The 19,376-nt window shown below is 39.4% G+C and overlaps 1 protein-coding gene across 1 annotated transcript in view; it reads right to left on the reverse strand.

Moving 5' to 3' along the window:
• The window catches only part of LOC123974603 (polymeric immunoglobulin receptor-like), a 21,075-nt gene extending 17,461 nt beyond the window's left edge, over positions 1-3,614 (reverse strand). Inside the window, exons 1-2 of the mRNA XM_046055426.1 lie at positions 3,575-3,614; positions 2,139-2,462 (exon numbers count right to left, since the gene is read on the reverse strand). Coding sequence (XP_045911382.1) covers positions 2,139-2,462; positions 3,575-3,614 — 364 coding nt within the window. The remainder of the gene's footprint in view (positions 1-2,138; positions 2,463-3,574) is intronic.
• Between the last annotated feature and the right edge of the window lie 15,762 nt (positions 3,615-19,376).

Below are 19,376 nucleotides of genomic sequence, written 5' to 3' on the forward strand. Positions count from 1 at the left end.
GTAGAGGGTTTTCTTTCTTTATAGGAATGTTTCTTTTGGTTGTTTTTGAGTATTATGAATAAATGTGTGAATAACCCTGACCTGTTTTTTAGGCAGTGGGAGCAGAGAGAACTGATAACGAAGTTCCAAATATTAAGAGATTTCTAGATATAGATGTTGTGGAGTAGATCAACCTGCATCAGAATGGGATGGGCTGAAGCAGTTGGGTGTGAATTGACCACCCTATATAAACAGGGGGAAAAAAAAAGGTGGTGAGGGTGTGCTACTGTGAATACGTGCCTCGTGTTAGTGTTGCTAAGTTTGATGCGTTATTTTTCTTTTGTTATTTTGATTTTGTTATCCATGTACTGCCGACCATGGTCAATAAAATAATCCCTTCTGTAAACATATGATGTTGGAGTCTGCCTACCTACCACCTTCCTAGCCACTCTGGCCAGGCTACACCACACAGATATTCCTCAACTAACTTGTTTTTGAACATTACAAATCATTATTTTAATTTTTCTGAATAAAGTAAATGAAATGTAATTTCATGTGTTTCTTTGCTAGTGGTTTTGAAATCATTTTTCATTTAATAAAATTGTATGAACAATATAAAATATACTGTATGAACAAAATTTTTTACTCAGTTTTCCTGTGATACCGTAATCAGTAACACTTTTAACTTCACAAGATAATTACCCGTTATCAGTGGAAAACGGAGTAAAAAATAAATTTAATCGAGGGCCACTTAGGGCTTCCGTACAAAGGAACTGACTTAACGTCATGCATGCTGGACTTAATAACTTATATATAATATGACTTGATATAATAAGGCATGCTGGTTAGAAATTGTGTCCTACAATGTGTCTGATTTGATGGCGCAGTTTTCATACCCCGCCCCTGCAGTCGTCTGGAGTTCACATTTGACTATCAAGTCAGCCGCAGTCATCTCGAACGCATCTACTGCTGACTATAGGAAAGCCTCTGTGGACGCTCATAGACTGTATAGAGGACAATCTAAAAATCATGGTAAGGAGTGAACAGAACTGAGCACATAATATACAGGAGCAAACGGGGAGGGAGAATCAGACAACAGGAACCAGCTCAAAACAACCACCAGACACTGACGATCTCAAAATAAAACAGGAAGAACAATACACAAGGACAAATGTAACAGAGCACAGTAAGAATGCCTTACTAACAGACAAACCAAATCAAAAACACAGAACAGGAACACAGAGACGGAGTGAAACAACAACTAACAAACATGAGGAATGGCAAAAGGAGAATGAAACACAAAATTATAACAGAGAAAAAGGAAACTTATTGGTCTAGATATTTCTTCTTTTGTTATGTGTTCAAATCAAATGTAAATTATTCATGTGTAATAAGAAATAGGGTATGTGTAGCATCTTTAATAAAACCTGATGAGTTTTACATTATGTAGACGTATGGCTGAAGAAGAAAATTACTGTAACATTTTATGTAAAATTTACTTTTCTACGTACTGACCTGTCCTATGTGCTGAGCTGTTTTACTTCATTTTAAAGTTTTAAGAACATTTGTTTTGTTAACGATGAAGTTGTTAGAGAGACACTGATTGGCAGGACTAACAATTCACTGTGAGCTGTACCTGTCGGCTGGTTGGTGGTTTCAGGGAAAGCTGGTGAAGATGTGAAACTTCCCGAACTGGAGCTCTGAGTTGTTGCTTGTGTGGAGGCTGATGGGACTGATGTTGGTCCAAGATTCAAGTTTGGTTTTGAAGTGGTCGGAGTTGTGATCAATGAAAACACAATGAAACAATCAGCTACTGAATCCATACTGACACACAGAAGTCCTGATGAAAGGATGCTCATTGATAGATAAATAAATCATACACAAAGAATATACAAGTTTTTTTACAAGTTGGTTTGTTCAGTTAATGGTCACAAAAGCAAATTCTGAGTACTTGATTTTAGCTGATGAGAGAAGGTCTAAGTTCTCCTGATCAACACATTACACAGGTATTAATCTGTGATCATTCAATGCAAATGTGATCATTAAAATGTACTGCTAGGGGTTAAGGTGCACACCATTAACCATCTCTGGTCCACCGTGGACTTCTCTTTTTGAATTCACATGCTCTTTTTGTGACATTCAATTAATCAAAAACTCACCATCTATGACCATGAATTTAATCCTGTGGTATGAATCTGGAGACAGAGCTCTGCCGTAACCACACCTGTACTGTCCTGTGTCTGACTTGGTCACCTGTGTGACGCTCACATACAGTCCAAATGCAGATCCTTCTTCATATTCAATGCTGTATCTGCCACTCTGAGTTCTGTTCTCATCTGTTTCAATGAGGATGTCCTCTTGTTTTTTACATTCGTTCTTACAGAAGAACGTCTGCCTTCTGTAGTTTGTTACGCTGCATCCACGTGTGACGTTTTCTCCTTCAGTATATGTTCGGATAAAACCAAAGTTTCCAGCCAGCGGTGCTGTTGAAACATTGAAAAGATGAACAATCATTAGTTACTTTCTGTTCTTCCTGTAAGACGCGTCTGATCACAGTACTTCCTGCTTCACACTAACACAGATCCACAGAGTCACACTGAGAGCTGCCCAGTTCAACCACAGGCTGTGACTAGAAGGGAAATCATTTGATCTAATATCAATAAATTGTCAACACCCAGTCCATACATTATAAATAACTAACATTTATCCTACTATTTAATAATAATGTATAATCAATAATAATTAATAATAACTATAAACATGTTGAATTTACTAAATATATCCGGTTTATGACTTTCAGTAGAAACTCACCATCTGAAACTCTGACCTCTAAGTCCTTGAATGATTTTGGAACTGAAGTCCCGCCCAGACCACACCTGTACCGTCCTGAGTCAGACTTGGTCAGATTTGTGATGGTCACAGACACAATTCCTCTTCCAGAAGCTGCATCTCTGTATTCAATGCTGTATCTGCCACTCTGAGCTCTGACATCATCTGTTTTAACCAGAATATCTTCTGCTTTACATTCATTCTTACAGAAGAACTTCCTGCTTCCAGACAGAGGCAAATAGCAATTAATTGCACCAGTTCCTCCCTCAGCTCCTGTATAAATGTAGACTTTTGTGCTGACGAGCCCAGTGTTTCCACCACACAGTGCTGTTGGAAAGATGAACAGAGAACCCTGATGGTCAGTACTTCCTGTGTTGTACGCTGACTGTAAAACAGACTGCAGGTTAGAAGGAGACGTGATAGAAGATACAAAGAACAATACAGGTTGTGAAGATCAGCTTTTCACTGATTCTACAGCAGCTGTTATGGCGGTTGCTGTTTTTGCACTTTCCCTACTTACTCACATCAACTATGAGAAACAATAATAATGGATGATGAATATTAAGTTTTTTACATTTCATTGCAATGGGCTGGATCAGATTGTGGAAATGCTGCTGCAGAAACTAGTAACAGAAAACATCAGAGAACAACAGGACATCTGAATAAGAACACAGCAACTGAAAAACATTTATCATTCAACATTTGGACAAATGTCCAGCAGTGTTTACTGCAGCTTTAAAGAGACAGTCAGGTAATCAGTCCTCACCTGAGAAGAAGCAGAAGAACAGAACACGGTGGATATTCATTCTGAATTTGATCCTGATGGAGACAAATCATTCAACTGCAGGAGAACTGCCTCTATCACTTCACTCTTTCAACTCTGTCTGATCAGTCAGGAAGATGAAGGTGCTTTTATTAAACATTTCCTTCCTCTATGTCTCTGTGTGTCTCTTAGTTTGCTATAATTAGCTGCACCCACAATATACTGACTGAAAATACTATTAAATCATACATTTAAAAGAATGTAAGGAGGCAAAGAGAAAGTTCTGTGCATTTCAACAGCCAGTCCAGTTCAAATTTAAAGTGAAGACTAATTGTCAGATCAGTAAGAGACTTGCTTAAGCTACTTTTGTGAGTTGACTTAAACTGAAAAGCGGAGGTTTCCTGTTTATGTGTTAACGTCTCTGGTTGACACACAGACAGTTATTGCAAGTCTGAGTCTGTGTTTCTGAGCTGCTGACTATGAACCATCGACCATCATTATCTGACCATCAACAACCAGTCAGATCAGTTTGTTTAGAGTTACACCCTAGCAATGAAGTAGAGAAGAGTTTGCTTTGGCGGAGGCATCTGCTGGCGACCCGTAGGAGCTACACAGACATGCAGGATATGTCTGAAATCGTCTCGTTGAGACGAACAAAATAAGACACAGCCCAACAGGATGTTCTGTTCTCAAGCTGTGGGCCTGTAAAGCATGGGAGTGCTTTTGGTCATATATTTTGACTGTTTTTATCAATATTTCAATGTTTTGGAAGCTTTATGTTATTTGGAATGTGGTTGTATAGAGAAAAATAATGTTTTGAAGATAACTCCCAATAAAAGTGAACATATAAACAGTAAATATGGCCAAAACATGGACATTCGCCTGGTATATTTTTGAAAGATTGTGTAATAACTCTTGTATATCAGTTTCTTTTCATCAAAGTTACAGTTATGGTTGTATTCTAGGTGGATTAGAAGATATTCAGGTGCATAATAATCTACCTTATGATGGTTTTGATGGTTTATTGCATTAAAATATAGCTTTCTTTACCAGGCGAGGATGAGAATATCATATTTCTTCTGTATTTCATCTCCATGTAGTCTGTAATGGTAAAATAAATGTGTTAATTTACAGTGGATTTATATTCCTCAACTTCTGACCTTTCAAAGGAGACCAGAATTATTTAACCTAATGGTTGAGGAGATATTACTGATTTCTTTTGGGTATGTTATTTTAGGCGTTTTTCCTAGAAATGGGTGCCAGGGTCCACGTGGTTAAGTTAATTCTCAGGGTCTCTTATTTACCTAATTTTTTTAATTAAGAAACTTCCGTCTCAAAAACACGTTGGCAGACATAACGTGCCCGATCTTGATTTTGCATAATAAGGTGCACACTTAAAATATATTAAATGAATGAGCATGTTGGAGTATGAACTTCATGATGCGGCTGCTTTGACGTGTGGTAAAAATACATCTGATTGAAGTTACTTTAAAAACATCAGCATCACCTAAACCACAGAATTAAATGTAAGAAACTTTCAGTAGGTTAAACGCCTGGTTAAATGCTGCTGATGTCGTGCTGTTTATCAGATACAGTTTGAAAATAGCCAACAGAACTTATGAGTCACAGTGCGTGAAACAGGGAAGAGCTCTTATACAAAGAGAAAGAGACACCAGTTCAATTCAGTTGGCTTTATTGGCATGATCTTTTGGTTCAAACATGTTGCCAAAGCAGAAAGTCAAACGCCTCACTGATGTTAAGGTCTTCGCCCTTGCCATATAACTTGAATGAAGGTTTTATTTTAAACATGTGAAGAAAATATAATATAAACATGACAAAAAAGGAATAAGAAGGACGAGCTTATTTAATCCTACACCTTCTCCATCACTCATTAATAATCATTACATTGGCTTTATATATCACATCCTGTCTTCATACATATAGTTACACCAAATAAGAAAACAAACATATTTACATATGTATATATTCACCATAGAAAATAAATAACATAAACAAACAAATAAAATAACAATGTGTGTGAACACCTGGTCAGAGCCCCCGTTTTTGCACCACTTTTTAAACTGGGTCATGCTCGGGCACTGCTTTTACTGTTCCACAGCTTCACTCCACATGTAGAGATACAAGAACCTGTTGCATGGACACAAAGATGCTTTAAGTGTAACTTCTCCCTTAAACTTGTTTTTCTACTCTTCAGACCTTTTCCTCTTCGGCTGTTTCTCAGACATCTCTCCTTGTGCACAGCGCCCAGAGTCCCATAATAATTCCAGAATGTTTGAATGTACCAGTGTTGACAACTTTCTCTCTCCCAGAGCCCTTCTGCTCTCACAAGCACGCTGCCGCCACCTGTTGCTGATTAGCTGGAAAAATGCTCCAAGCCACTTAGTTTGTGTTCCATTCACAGAGCCAGGGGCTGTGAAGGAAAACTGGATTTTTTTGTCTATAAAGTAAGTAAATTGTGAACTATCACACATTCTCAGGACCAGAGGTGACGTGAAATGAATGTTAACAGCCTTGGTCAGTTTGAATTTAATGTTGATTTAATGTTGAGAAAACAATTTGGATCACTTAGAGCAGTGTTGGTTTTAGGCTTTTGATGAAAATGTTTATTAGTTTTAGTCAGCAGGACATTTTAGTCTAGTTTTTATCAGTGATATTTTAGTCTAAGTTTTGTCATGCATTTTATGTTGTCATACTTTTCACACTGTCTAACATTACTGGGCACCATCCATCATGGATGGATCCTCATTGGATGTCATACCAAAGGAAGGAAGGGATTCTTGGGCAGATAATTTGTTTTCATTACATCTTATCTTATCTTATCTCATTATGGAGTTGTAGGCTGTTGAATAGAGTGCACTTGTGACAATTTGCCCCATCGGCAGGTAAGTTGTTACACTGGATTGTCAAAAACTAAGAACACAATTACTACTACTTGTCACACTCTGCCGGTCAGCCATTCTTTGTGTTGCACTTTTGAGTTAGTATCTTCCTTATAGTATGTTGGGTTTTGGGGGTCTGTCTTGTCTGTCGTCTAGTGTTTGGTAACCCTTGTCATGTCTGTTACCCCAGTTATCCCTCTGCATGTCTGTCTCTGTTTCCCCTGCTCTCTCTCTCTGCCTGCCTCGTTAATCTCATGTCCTTCACCTGTGTTGCTCCCGCCCTGCTCGTTAGTCCCTGTGTGTGTATATATATATATATACCTGGTGTTTCTGTCTTGTCTTTGTCGGGTCATTGTATGCTGTCTCCTGGAGTTGCTGTGAGGTCTCCTGTTGTTTGTCGTGTTACCCTGCTCCCTTTGGATCTCTGTTTGGACTACCTTAGTTTTTGGACTCTATATTCAGCCACTTACCTGTAAGTGTGCTCGCTTTTGGTTCATTCATTAAAACCCCTTTGTACTGTACCTCTTCCTGCCTTGCGTCCTGCGTTTGGGTCCTCCAACCTGCCTCACCCACACCAAACCGTGACACTACTGTTACAGTGGGGTGGGAATGACAGCACAATTATGCAAAACATTTTCAGTGGACAGATGAGGCTTGTAGACTGGAGTAAACAGAGCTTCTCATTGAGCATTTTGGCTGGTGTGCAGTAGTCAAATGCTATAGGCAAATCTTCTGACCTCACTTGGCAACAGACCAAAATTAATGTCACTAGACCCAGTAATATATTGAATAAACTACTTCAAATCAGGTGAGAAAATATTAATTTGTATAACCAACCGTTGTTGTTGGCATGGCTGTCTGACTTCTTCTCTGGTAATCTTTTTACAGTCAGAGTACAGCAATGCGGTGGTATAGTTGTCAAAATTCTTCGCTGTCCTGATTGATTTGTTCTGCAACTTCACCTGCCTGCTTGCCTCTAACATTATGTCAGGTGGTGCGCAGCCATGCTCTGTCTTTTATTGATAAATTCTAACAATCTTCCTTTCTTCAAATCAGAGCTATCCCCTGTCACTACAGGTGTTCCCCAGAGCTCTGTCCTGGGACCCTCCTACTCTTCATCTATCTGCTTCCTCTTGGCCATATGTTTCATAAATTTAACATCCATTTCTGCTAATCTGTTTCCATGACAACGCCGGAAGTAACTCATGCGCAACCTTTATGACGACAAAGTCGTTTCGTAATGCAATTATAATACATCTTTTTTTACTGTAATTCTGAGTAATAGTGTGACTTAAAGCTGTTGTTACGTTGCTTTTGTTAAGTTAATGTAGAATAGAAAGGTTTTATTGCTAGTCACATGACTGTTACCTGAAAGTATTGAGAGTAGCGCCAGGGAGGAGAGAAAGTGGCGGGTGAGGAAAGCGAACTTTTAAGCTCCCGTCAGTTATTCTACAGCTGGTCTACCAGGCGAACACAGTAATAATTATCGAGTTATCTTATTAAGCACTTTTTAATGTTGTTTACGGGAAAATGTGAGACACATTGTATTGGTCTGTATAAGAAGTAAGAGACAGAGTATATGAACATTGTTTTGGGTTGCTTTATGCTTGAAACTGTTTTGTTTATCTTCTAGTTTTCACGGTGTTCCATGGTACTTCAGAGAAGAATAAATGTGAATGTGGACATCAGTAAGAAGCTTGGACTCATTTATGACCAGTGTAGCTATAGTGAAAACGTGGCCTAACTCCATCATCCAGAGGTCTTCAGTGTGCAACTCTGCTCCATATCCTGTGGTGGACTACAGGCTTCAGCGTGCAATTCTGCTTCATTTCCTGTTGCAGACTACAGGCAGGGCTGGACTGTTAATCTGGCATACCGGGCAAATGCCCATTGGGCCAACGCACCTTTGGGGCCAGTGTAATGTAAATTATTTATTTATATAAGTGTTTTAAAAAAACGGACCAACGATCGGCCCATAAAGCATGGACAGCGGCCCATTGGGTAATTTTCTATACTGACATTGAGCTGTCTTTTACTAGCCCCCACCCCCTCTGCTCTCTTTTTCTTGCGTTATGGGTAGCTTCAACATCAGCTGCGGTACCCGACGTAGTGCAGGCACGGGCACTTGAAGGAGTAGAGTTGTGGCCACTGCCAGGCAGAGGAGGAGGCGTGTGTTAGCGAGTGACAAAGTGACAGGGCCGAGGGAGAGACAGAGCAAGAGTGGAGGTGAAGCGGTAAGCATGGAGCAGCTCTGCCTGTAGGGAGGGGGGCAGTGAGGGAGGGTCATCTACACAGGGGACGCTGGGGACATGTAGCCACCACTTTTTGAAAGCATTTGTTAAAAATGTGCTGAAAAATAGCTTGCACCAAGAAATGTTGATTAACAAATAAAAATGATATGAGAAAGGTTTATTTGCACAATAAGAAAACATGCAATGCAATGTAAATATGAAAGAAATATCTGCATTTTCAAAAAAGTAACTTAAACCAAAAATAATAATAAGCTACTGATTACTGTATAATATGCTATTTTATTATTGTGAATTGTCACCTGCCACGTGAATTTTGTGCCTCCCTTTATAAAAATAGAGACATTTCCATTGGTGCAGAAGGCAAGGTCTGCTCTGGAAGGCTGGAATGCTAAAGCAGCTTATTCTGCAGACAGTCATTCCAAACATTATAAAAATCCAAGACAGTTCTGGAGAAAGGCAAATGACCTTCTCAATAAATCTACAAATCAGTGAATTCATCACATAAAGTTCAAAGATCACATCATTCAAGATCCTTTAGATATTGCTGATGTTTTCAACCAACATTTCACTTCTGTTGGCTCAACGCTGGCTTTTTGTGAATCTGATCATTATGCCTCTGATTATATTCAACACCAGAGAAAGAATAATTTTAGTTTCAGGAAAATTGAACCAACTGAAGTATTATCTGTTATCACCAATTTAAAGTCTAACAAAGGTCCAGGTTTGGATGGACTGGAGGCAAAATGTATGAAATGGGCTGCTCATATATTGATGTACCCTCTAGCAGACCTATTTAACCTTTCTTTGTCTACTAGTGAAATACCATATGTTTGGAAATTTGCTAAAGTGATTCCCTTACATAAAGGCGGCAATTCTCTTGACCATAATAATTATAGACCTATATCTATCATTTGTACAGTTGCAAAAGTTTTTGAAAAACTCTTCCGCTGTGGAGTGGAGTGGGACTTTTGATTGGTTACGATTGCTCCAGAGCCCTGGCACCACTAGAGGTCATCACTGGAGGTGACCATGAGCCTTACGCTATAAAGACGGACTTCTACTTCAGAAAAGAATGAATGTGAATGTGGAAATCAGTAAGAAGCGTGGACTCATTTATGACCAGTGTGGCTATACCCACCTCCCTCCCTCTCTGATTGCCTAATGGAAATCAAATCACACTTTTATTTCAAGGTCACATTAATAATGTCACTCTGTCTGCATACTTCCATTTACATAACATTAATCGCCTCCAACTGTCTCTCTCACCATCTCTCTTGTTGGTCTTCCTCTCAAATCCATACATAAACTTCAACTGGTTCAGAACTCTGCTGCCCGTATCATATCACTCCTCTCCTTCAGCAGCTTCATTGCCTCCCAGTTAAATACTGCATTGACTTCAAGATTCTGGTCAGGACCTTCAAGGCCACACATTTTTTGGTTTAAAATTTAGTTTACAAATAGTCGACTAAACTATTAGTCAATGAGAAGAGTCTTAATCGACCAACTATTCATTAGTTGGCTAGTTGCAGAAAAAAAACCCCACCACCACCATCTCAACTTCCATTTGGGAACAGTGAACAAACTGGAACTTCGCAGCGCATTATAAGCTACACAGTAAAAAAGACATCACCATTTCAATAAATCTAGGCAAAGCCAGTTTATTTTTATAGTACATTCAAAGTGCTTTACAATAAATGCAAAATCAACATATGGACATATGGAAATATTAAAAAAAGGGGAGGTAAATACAAAAACAAGATGAAACAGGAAAGTAAGAGTTAGTGTGTAGTGTAATATTAATCAAACGCCTTATATTTCGATAATTACAAGCAGCGGCAAACTAAAGTCTTTTAAATTAAAAGACTAGAGTGTTTCAACAGACCTGCAGTTTTCTGGGAGGTTGTTGAAGATATATGGAGCATAAAAACGGAACGGTGCTGCTTCACGTTTAGTTTTATTTAATTCAGTGAACCTGTAACCACGTGACGATAACCCTCCAAGGGTATAGCCATAAAACCATGTTGACATATGTGAACATTCGTTTTGACACTGGGACAGAAAGCAGACCTGTCTCAGACAACCTGAGAGGTCTGGATGGTTCATAATGTCACAGAAGATTAGAAATGTATTTTGGCCTCAACCCATTTAGTGCATTTTATTTGTAATGCACTTTGCATTTGAAACAAATCTCAAAGTGCTAAACCTAAGTATTTCAAAATCAATTCTCTGACAGACAGAAAGCCAGTGTAAAGACCTCAGAACTGAGTGATGGGATCTACTTTTTTTGCTATAGTGAGTCTAGAGCTAGAGAGATCTACAGTGGGTTTGGTCCCTCCCCCTGTTAGTTCTGGTAGATGGAGTCTTCATTTGTGGCGTTGTTTATGTCGTCATAGATGACAGACACCTGGAAATAAAACAAGAACATCAAACCTGAAATACAGCAGCAGCCAGACTAACAGACCAGACATTAGTTATTCCTAGGTAATTGTTTGTTTTTAATGTGTCAGTGACAACTGAAATGTCCAGAGACCTGAAAAAAAAAAAAACCATCTAAAATTTATATTGCACTTTTGGAGCAAGAAACAGTTTAAGGAAATGAAATTCCATGGAAATTGGACCACAATAAGACCAGAATAAAAAGGAGTACAATCAATAATTAATACAAAGAACTGAAAACAAAGATTTGTGTTAAAAAAAAAAAAAAAAAGGTAAAACAGCAAAAATAAACATACAACCAACAGATAAACAAACAAGATACATTTACGCTGCCTGAAGACACCTTAATGGTTCAGTATGAGATTCTGAACATTAATAGACCAGCAAACCTCTATTTGTTGTGTATACATATAGTAAAGCAATGACATCCTGAGCAGAGAATTGTATCACACCCCTGTGGTCTGTGTTCTCGTCGAGCTTCTCAGTTCTCTTCTTTGGTAGCCGATATGGCTGTGCATGCTTGTTATTGCACGTGAGTCACTCACTGTGAAACTGATTACATTGACTCAATGGCCTTTTCTTATCTGATCTAACACAGTGAATCAAGAAATAATTTCAACCACACCATTTTGGTGATTGCCGAACAGTGCAAAGATAAAAAGACAGTTTTGGTGAGTTTTATTTGTGTCCAATATGAATAAAGTGAGTTTAACAATGATCTGCAAGGTAAAATTAAAGTTATTTTTCTTTTCCAGTTAAAGAAAAAGGGTATTACAGTTTAATGTCTTCTGTAAAATGTTTCTCTGCATGGCTCATTTCCATAATCTTCTCACTCTTGACACTTAACAAAAACAATCCTGTCTCTTGCAAAAAAAGCTCTTTTTAGTGGACATACTTTGACGGGAGCATTTGACCCCAGCAGCCATTGCAGCCTGTTATGTGGCTGCTTGCTGAGGCGTAGAGACAGAATATTTCAATGAATTAAGGGTTTATTATTTCAACCAAACCAGAGTGGAACAGTGTAAACACAGACGAAGATTGTTTTGGTTATTTTGTTTCTGTCCAGTTTGACTAAGTGTGTTGGTCTAAGGTGCTGGTGCTCTAGATGAAAAGTCAGAGCTAATAGGATTCAGGTTTGTGCAGAACTACATTTCATGACAATCCACAGAGCCACACTGTTCCGCTCCAAGTTCTCATTCTTAACCATTGAAATCCATGTAAACAGAGAGAAAACAAGTTAAAGTTAGTCACCTCCATCTGTACACGGTGTGCATTTCCTCTGTTGTTCAGACCAGTGTTCCTCTTGGTCTTCCATTTGTAGATGATCAGCAGAGAAACAGCCAACAGCACAAGAACCGAGGGCACGCATATAATCAGGGGCAAAAAGTAATCTGGGTAAGAGGCTGGGGGGGAAGAGAGAGAGAGAGAGAGAGATTTTTGTCTTGTATTGGGAACATAAGTTGTCCTGTGTCAGAGGTTGTGTGGTGAGGCAGGTTGGAGGACCCAAATGCAGGACACACAGTTAAAAAAAACCCCAAAAGCGAGCACACTTACAGGCAGTGGCTGAGTCCAATGGAGAATTCACAAGGGCATGGGGGAAACACAAATCCAAAATACTGGCAGACAAAGGTACAGGCAGATATCCCAAAAAACCACAACGACAGCCAGAGCATCTACATGCAACAAAACACTGCAAGACAGGGACTGAAGAGAAACAGCAAACATATAAACACCAGGGACTAACGAGCAAGGCGGGAGTAACACAGGTGACAGACATGAGCCTAACGAGACACAGGCAGGCAGGGAGAGAGCAGGGGAAAACAGAGAGACAGCCAGGCAGAGGGATACCGGAGGAACAGTCAGAAAACAGGTTACAGATCAGAGGAATATACACAGGTACACAGACACAGACCAAAAGTAAACACTAAGACATGAACTGAGACACAGAACTAGGGGCCAAGATGCAGGAGCTAAGACACAGGGCTAACAGAGTACACAAGACCAGGAACCAAACCTCAAAATAGAAACATGACAACTGACTAACAGATTACAGTAGGGAACAGAGACGGAACCGACTGGGGAACAGGACAACCCTAAACATGGAACAGAACAGTAAATAAGGGAAATACCAAGACACAACAGACTATATAACGGATACTGGACAAAACAGACAAAACCGAACCCAAAACTCAACAACTCTAAGACAGACACTGAACAGATCAAAATAACACTGAAGTACACGGACCAGGAGTAAATGGACTACAAATAACAGGACTGACTGAGAACTAAATGAACAAAGCAGAACAGACACGCCCACAGTGTGACATCCTGTGAATTTTGTACGTTTTTTTTTGTACATGTTGGTCCCTGTGTTTTTTCTCATGCAAGCACACGTGGTTAATGCAATAAAAATTCATGAATAAAAACACTATCCCACTGATCTGTGTAAAAGATCACAGATTTTATAAAGAGGGTGCCGCAGTCAGGTATATTGCTAGACCTCAATGATGTTTTGTTTTGGTGAGTAACACTTGACTGTAAATACAAACATAGTTTTGTCACAGCTCATAAATGCAGGATAGGACCCTAATGCAAAAAGAGCAGGCAGGGCAGAAGATTTCAGAGATTTAGTGATATGAAAGGTGGCAGTCAGAGAGATGGGAACAGACAGGGTCAGACTGGCCATTGTGGCATTAGGGAGTGTTCCTGAACGGCCGGTCTATTTTAGACCGAACCCGCCGGGGTCAGGACGTTTTATTTTTCACTTTCTGATGTTTCACTGTATGATCCGCGACCTCGCAGGCCGGCCAGTCAGCTGTAGCGAACTCTATCAGTCTATCACACTGGGCCAAACCAATACTTTTAAATGGAGGGGGAATAGGTGCAGTGTGGGACCCTCCCAACTTGGACTGATCCTCGTTTTTGCTGAAATCTAATTGGCTCAACAGCAATGACCAAAGGAGTTTACTTTTCATCCGGGGCGAGTTCAATCTCCAAACATTTTGTCAGGCTGAACTAAGTGCTGGGAGAGAAGGACGAGGAGGATCAGCAGGAAAGGAGGAGACGGACAGAGAAGAGAAGCAAAGACACAGATGTCATACCAAAGTTTCTTGAAGGTCTTCAGCATAATTTGATTCACCGTATACAGCAAAAACACTAATACATATTACAATAACTGCAAAAAATATTTCTGCCCGCCCCAAAGGGTGCTTGTATAAAAGGCCTCTCCGTCTCAAAGTCCCAGGCTGAATTTCAGTCCCTGAAGATGAAAAGTATGTGGCACCTTTGACTAACTGCCAAGTAATTAGTGGCGAAGGGGGGGTTAAAGTTCAGCAGGGCTGATGAGGAAGATGGGAATAGTTGGGAGGGGAAGGTCCGGTGACTGGGACTGGAGGGGTTACTTCAGGACAAGAATGAGTGGCTGGAGTCAGTGAGATGGCTGAGACAAATGGAAAATTTAGAGGGCATCTGGTGGACAGGTAGAGAATGGCAGTGGTTAGGTTTGGAGAATATGGCTGGAGAGAAAGACAGAGAAGTAGAATGTGAGAGTTTACAAGAAAAGGCTGCAAGGTTACTTAAATAAAAATTAAACAAAAATCTAACTCTGGAGACTTTGGTCTAGAGGATTTTTCATCATGCCTGATGAGTTTTACATGTTGTATACTTATAGCTAAAGATAAAGAAGAAAAAATGAATACAAATGTATGTAATGTGAAATGTACTATTCTACATAGTGACCTGTCTTATGGGCTGAACTGTGTTGTGCTTAATTCTACAGTTTTTATGTTTTGCATATGTTTTGTGAAAGATGAAGTCACGAGATCTACACAGATGTAAATGTCAATATTTCGCGTCGGGGAAAACCTGTCTCGCGAGACTCACATAATTGACACTCAATTTTCTCATGCATTGACATACATTTTTCAGACGGTCTGAAAGGGATACTGGCATATCAGCAGAGCAATAAATACAGCATTAGGGCAGGTAGAATTTTCACTTCTCAATAAATGATGACGTTAGTCTTGTAATATTCTGACTTCACAGATATGTGGGATAGATTTTGAATTGAATATATTTCCGAAAAGGTGCCACATGCACAGTTAAAGAGGTTACTCCCCCAAATAAAAGGGACAAAAGAGGAGAGACAACTTTCATGTAATCATGCAATTGTTTACTCATGTGATCAAACCATCGACTCAACAAGGGGCCCCATTCTCAGACGAGAGCAGGTCTACACTGTGCACGTTACAAATGTGAAAGAGCTGGAGATTCCATGGTGAACGCTTGGAGGGCTGCACAGACCTCCATGTGCTAGCCAACGGTACCATGACTGCTGTTAGTTCCTGGGATGAAATCCTCAGGCCCATTGTCAGACCTTACGCTGGTGCAGTGGGTACTGGGTTCCTCTTGGTGCCCAACAATGCCTGGCCTCATGTGGCCAACGGTTCTCTGGATGATGAAGGCATTGACTGGCCCTCATGTTCCCCAGACCTGAATCCACTAGGGGACCTCCGATAAGTTATGTATGGGGCATATGACAACACCAAGTAGTGCAACAGACTGTCCAGGAGCTCACTAATGTGGAGGCCATTCACATAGTCACATCATGATTTGCCCTGATGAAAGTCAAAGGTTTTTACTTTGATTTTTGGTGTGATTTTGAATCCACCGTTATGTCATTTTGTTCTCAACAAATTATACAATGTACAGTTAAGATTTAGAACTAACTATTTCGTTCATCAAGTGTGATTTTAGTGTCCCCTTATTTGTTTCAAGCAGTGTAGCTCTAGTCTGTAATAGTAGGGAGAGCTGTCAACAAGGGCGTCACTTTGTGTTGAAACGTGGTGGGGACATAAGGGCTCAGGTTAAGGGTGTGATGATACACTTGGGTCACCAGAACAAGAGCATATGATATTTTAAGACTTTTTGAAGAAATATTTCATGCTGAAAAACATGGGGGGTCTGGAGGCCCTCCTTACTGCATTCTGGAGACACTTTCTGCAACAATGTATGGTGGAAATGTCTTGAAACCAAATTCAGGTGACAATTTAAAATATAAAAATATAACAGAATTTAATTCAGTTATCAGCAGCTTCTTTTTTTAGCTTAAGTAACTTTGGATAAGGCACATTTGTTTCTTCTATTTTTAAATTATCTTTTTGTGCAAATAAAACTTTCTCAAAGCATTTTCATTTGTTTTTCAACATTTGTCATTGCAAATGTGTTGCTTTTTAGAACATTTTTAACAAGTGCTTTCAAAAAGTAATGGAGACATTCTAATTGTTACATGTCCCCAGCGTCCCCATTGTAAATGACAATTGCTGTCAACGTTTTTTGTCCCGCCCTATCCAGGCTGCGATTGGTTGGTTCACTAAAAGTGGCATCGATGAGCTACTTTCTGCGCACTGCTGCATTAAAGGTACCCGAGCTAGTTATGTGCGATTCATATACGTTCCAATACCATTAGACAATAGTTGTAATTGTACACATTTTCTATTCAGCACTCTACAACTCCATAATGAGATACGATATGAAGATGTAATGTACACAAAATATGTGCCCAAGACTTTCTTCTTTCATTTGATTTGACATTTAAAGAATTGTGATGTATGGTGCTAGGTAAATGTTGTTAAATGTCAACAAACCCGCTCTTGCTTAATATTACCTTTCCCACTATATACAGTTAGAAAAGGATTTGGCAGCAGTGACTGATTTGCATTATCCAAAACATTGGAAACAGTCTGAATGCATGGGACTTTGCATATGTCTGCCGTCAAAATAGCTACCGCTATCAATATTTGTAAATCTAAATTATGCAAGGTAAATGGTGGCTAGCGTTAGCTCCTGAAATTGTATAATAGGATTACATTACATTTAATCATTTAGCTGACAACTTACAATTGCTATACATGTCAGAGGTCACACGCCTCTGGATCAACTAGGGGTTAAATGTCTTACTCTGGGACACAATGGGGGATGTGTCACTGTGGGGAATTGGACTCGGGTCTCTCACACCAAATGCATGTAAGCTAACTTATATATATATACTAATTTATATATAACTGCATGTGTTTTAGATCTCTCCCTGCTCCAACACAGATTACTTAAATGATGAAGTCATTAAGAACTCCAGAAGCTACTTAAATCAGCTGTGTTGGACCAGGGACAGGTCTAAAACAAGCAGGACAAGGGGTAACTTACACCAGGAGAGATTTGGCAAAACTGTTTTAGTACATAAACTTCAAATCAAATAAGATGAACTCATACAACCAGCAAAGACTTTGCACACTGTTGATGTGTAAAAACAGCTGATTTCAGTGTTCATTTCTGTATACACTGAACAGTTTAACGAAAAAAAAAAACGTTGTTAAACTATCGTTAAATGATCTTCGTTTGGACGTCAAATAACTAACCTGACTGTTACAGTCAACGTCAAGACAGATGCAGACCTATGCCCTTGCTAAACGCTATACAAAAATGTTTAATGAAGCCGAACACACAGTTATTTATAAACAGTTAGCTTACGCCCCCCCACCACAGAGATTTACTTACGCTTATTAGTTGATAATGATGACAGCTCTGGCGGACCTCCGCTGCTAGTTTGGTTTGGTTTTGAAGTGGTTGGAGCTGTGAACACAATGACACAATGATCATGAGATGCTTCCTGCAGATTTTACACAGACTGAGAGAACTGTGGCTGCTCATTGATGGATAGAAACATTAATAATACACAAAGAATATAAATGTGTTTATAAGTTGGTTTGTTCAATTGTCACAAAAGATTATTGCTGACAAGGAGAATTTTTTTCTGATCAACACATCAGTACAGGTATTAACATGATCTCCCATAAATAGGGTGTAGTCATTTAATGCAAATATGACCTTTAAAATGTGCTGCTAGAGGTTAAGGTGCCAACCATTAACCCTCTTGTTCACATCCACCTTTAACAGAAGGTACATGTATTACAACATTTGATAAAACAAAAACTCACCATCTATGACAATGAGTGGAATCCTGCTGTATGAATCTGAAGACAGAGCTCTGCCGTAACCACACCTGTACTGTCCTGTGTCTGACTTGGTCACCTGTGTGATGCTCACATACAGTCCAAATGCAGATCCTACTTCATACTTTATGCTGTATCTGCCACTCTGAGTTCTGTTCCCATCTGTTTCAATGATAATGTCCTCTTGTTTTTTACATTCACCCTTACAGAAGAACTTCCATGTTCCGTAAATAGTATCGCTGCATCCAAATGTGACATCTTCTCCTTCAGTATTTGTACGGATAAAATCAGAAAATCCAGCCAGTGGCACTGTTGAAAAGAGGAGCAATCATTATTTACTACCTGTAAGATGGTGCAGTTTGATCACAATATTTCCTGTTCTGTTTCACCTGGTTTCACACAGGATGTGACAACCAGAGTCCGAACAGCACAAATAACTCTTATTTATTCTTATACATTCTTTTGTTCAGTAGAAACTCACCATCTGAAACTCTGACCTCAAAGTCACTGAATGATTCTGGAACCAAAGTCCCGCCCAGACCACACCTGTACCGTCCTGAGTCAGACTTGATCAGATTTGTGATGGTCACAGACACAATTCCTCTTCCAGAAGATCCATCTCTGTATTCAATGCTGTATCTGCCACTCTGAGCTCTGACATCATCTGTTTTAACCAGAATATCTTCTGCTTTACATTCGTTCTTACAGAAGAACTTCCTGCTTCCAGACAGAGTGAAGTAGCAACTAATTGTACCAGTTTCTCCCTCAGCTCCTGTATAAATGTTGACTTTTGCGCTGACGAGCCCAGTGTTTCCACCACACAGTGCTGTTGGAAAGATTAGAATTAGATTTTGTTATAATTAATTCAACAAACCACCTTATAAACACGTGGATATTCTTTGTGTACAATTTATGTTTCTATCCATCAATGAGCAGCTACAGTTCTCTCAGTCTGTGTAAAATCTGCAGGAAGCATCTCATTTTATCTTTGTTGTTCACAGCTCCAGCCACTTCAAAACCAAATTTGACTCTTGGACCTTTTTAAAATCAGTCCCTGAAACCACTACCCAGCTGACAGGTACCGCTGCAGGCCCTACTTTTTTAAGGGTTTAATTTTTAGTCAAAAAAAAGTATAAAGTAATATTGTTTAATTGTAATTGTAATTCATAATTTATTGAAATGATTTAAAAATCATTTTGATAAGATTTTA

The sequence above is a fragment of the Micropterus dolomieu genome, linkage group LG08, assembly GCF_021292245.1.
Source record: "Micropterus dolomieu isolate WLL.071019.BEF.003 ecotype Adirondacks linkage group LG08, ASM2129224v1, whole genome shotgun sequence".
Classification (NCBI taxonomy): Eukaryota; Metazoa; Chordata; class Actinopteri; order Centrarchiformes; family Centrarchidae; genus Micropterus; species Micropterus dolomieu.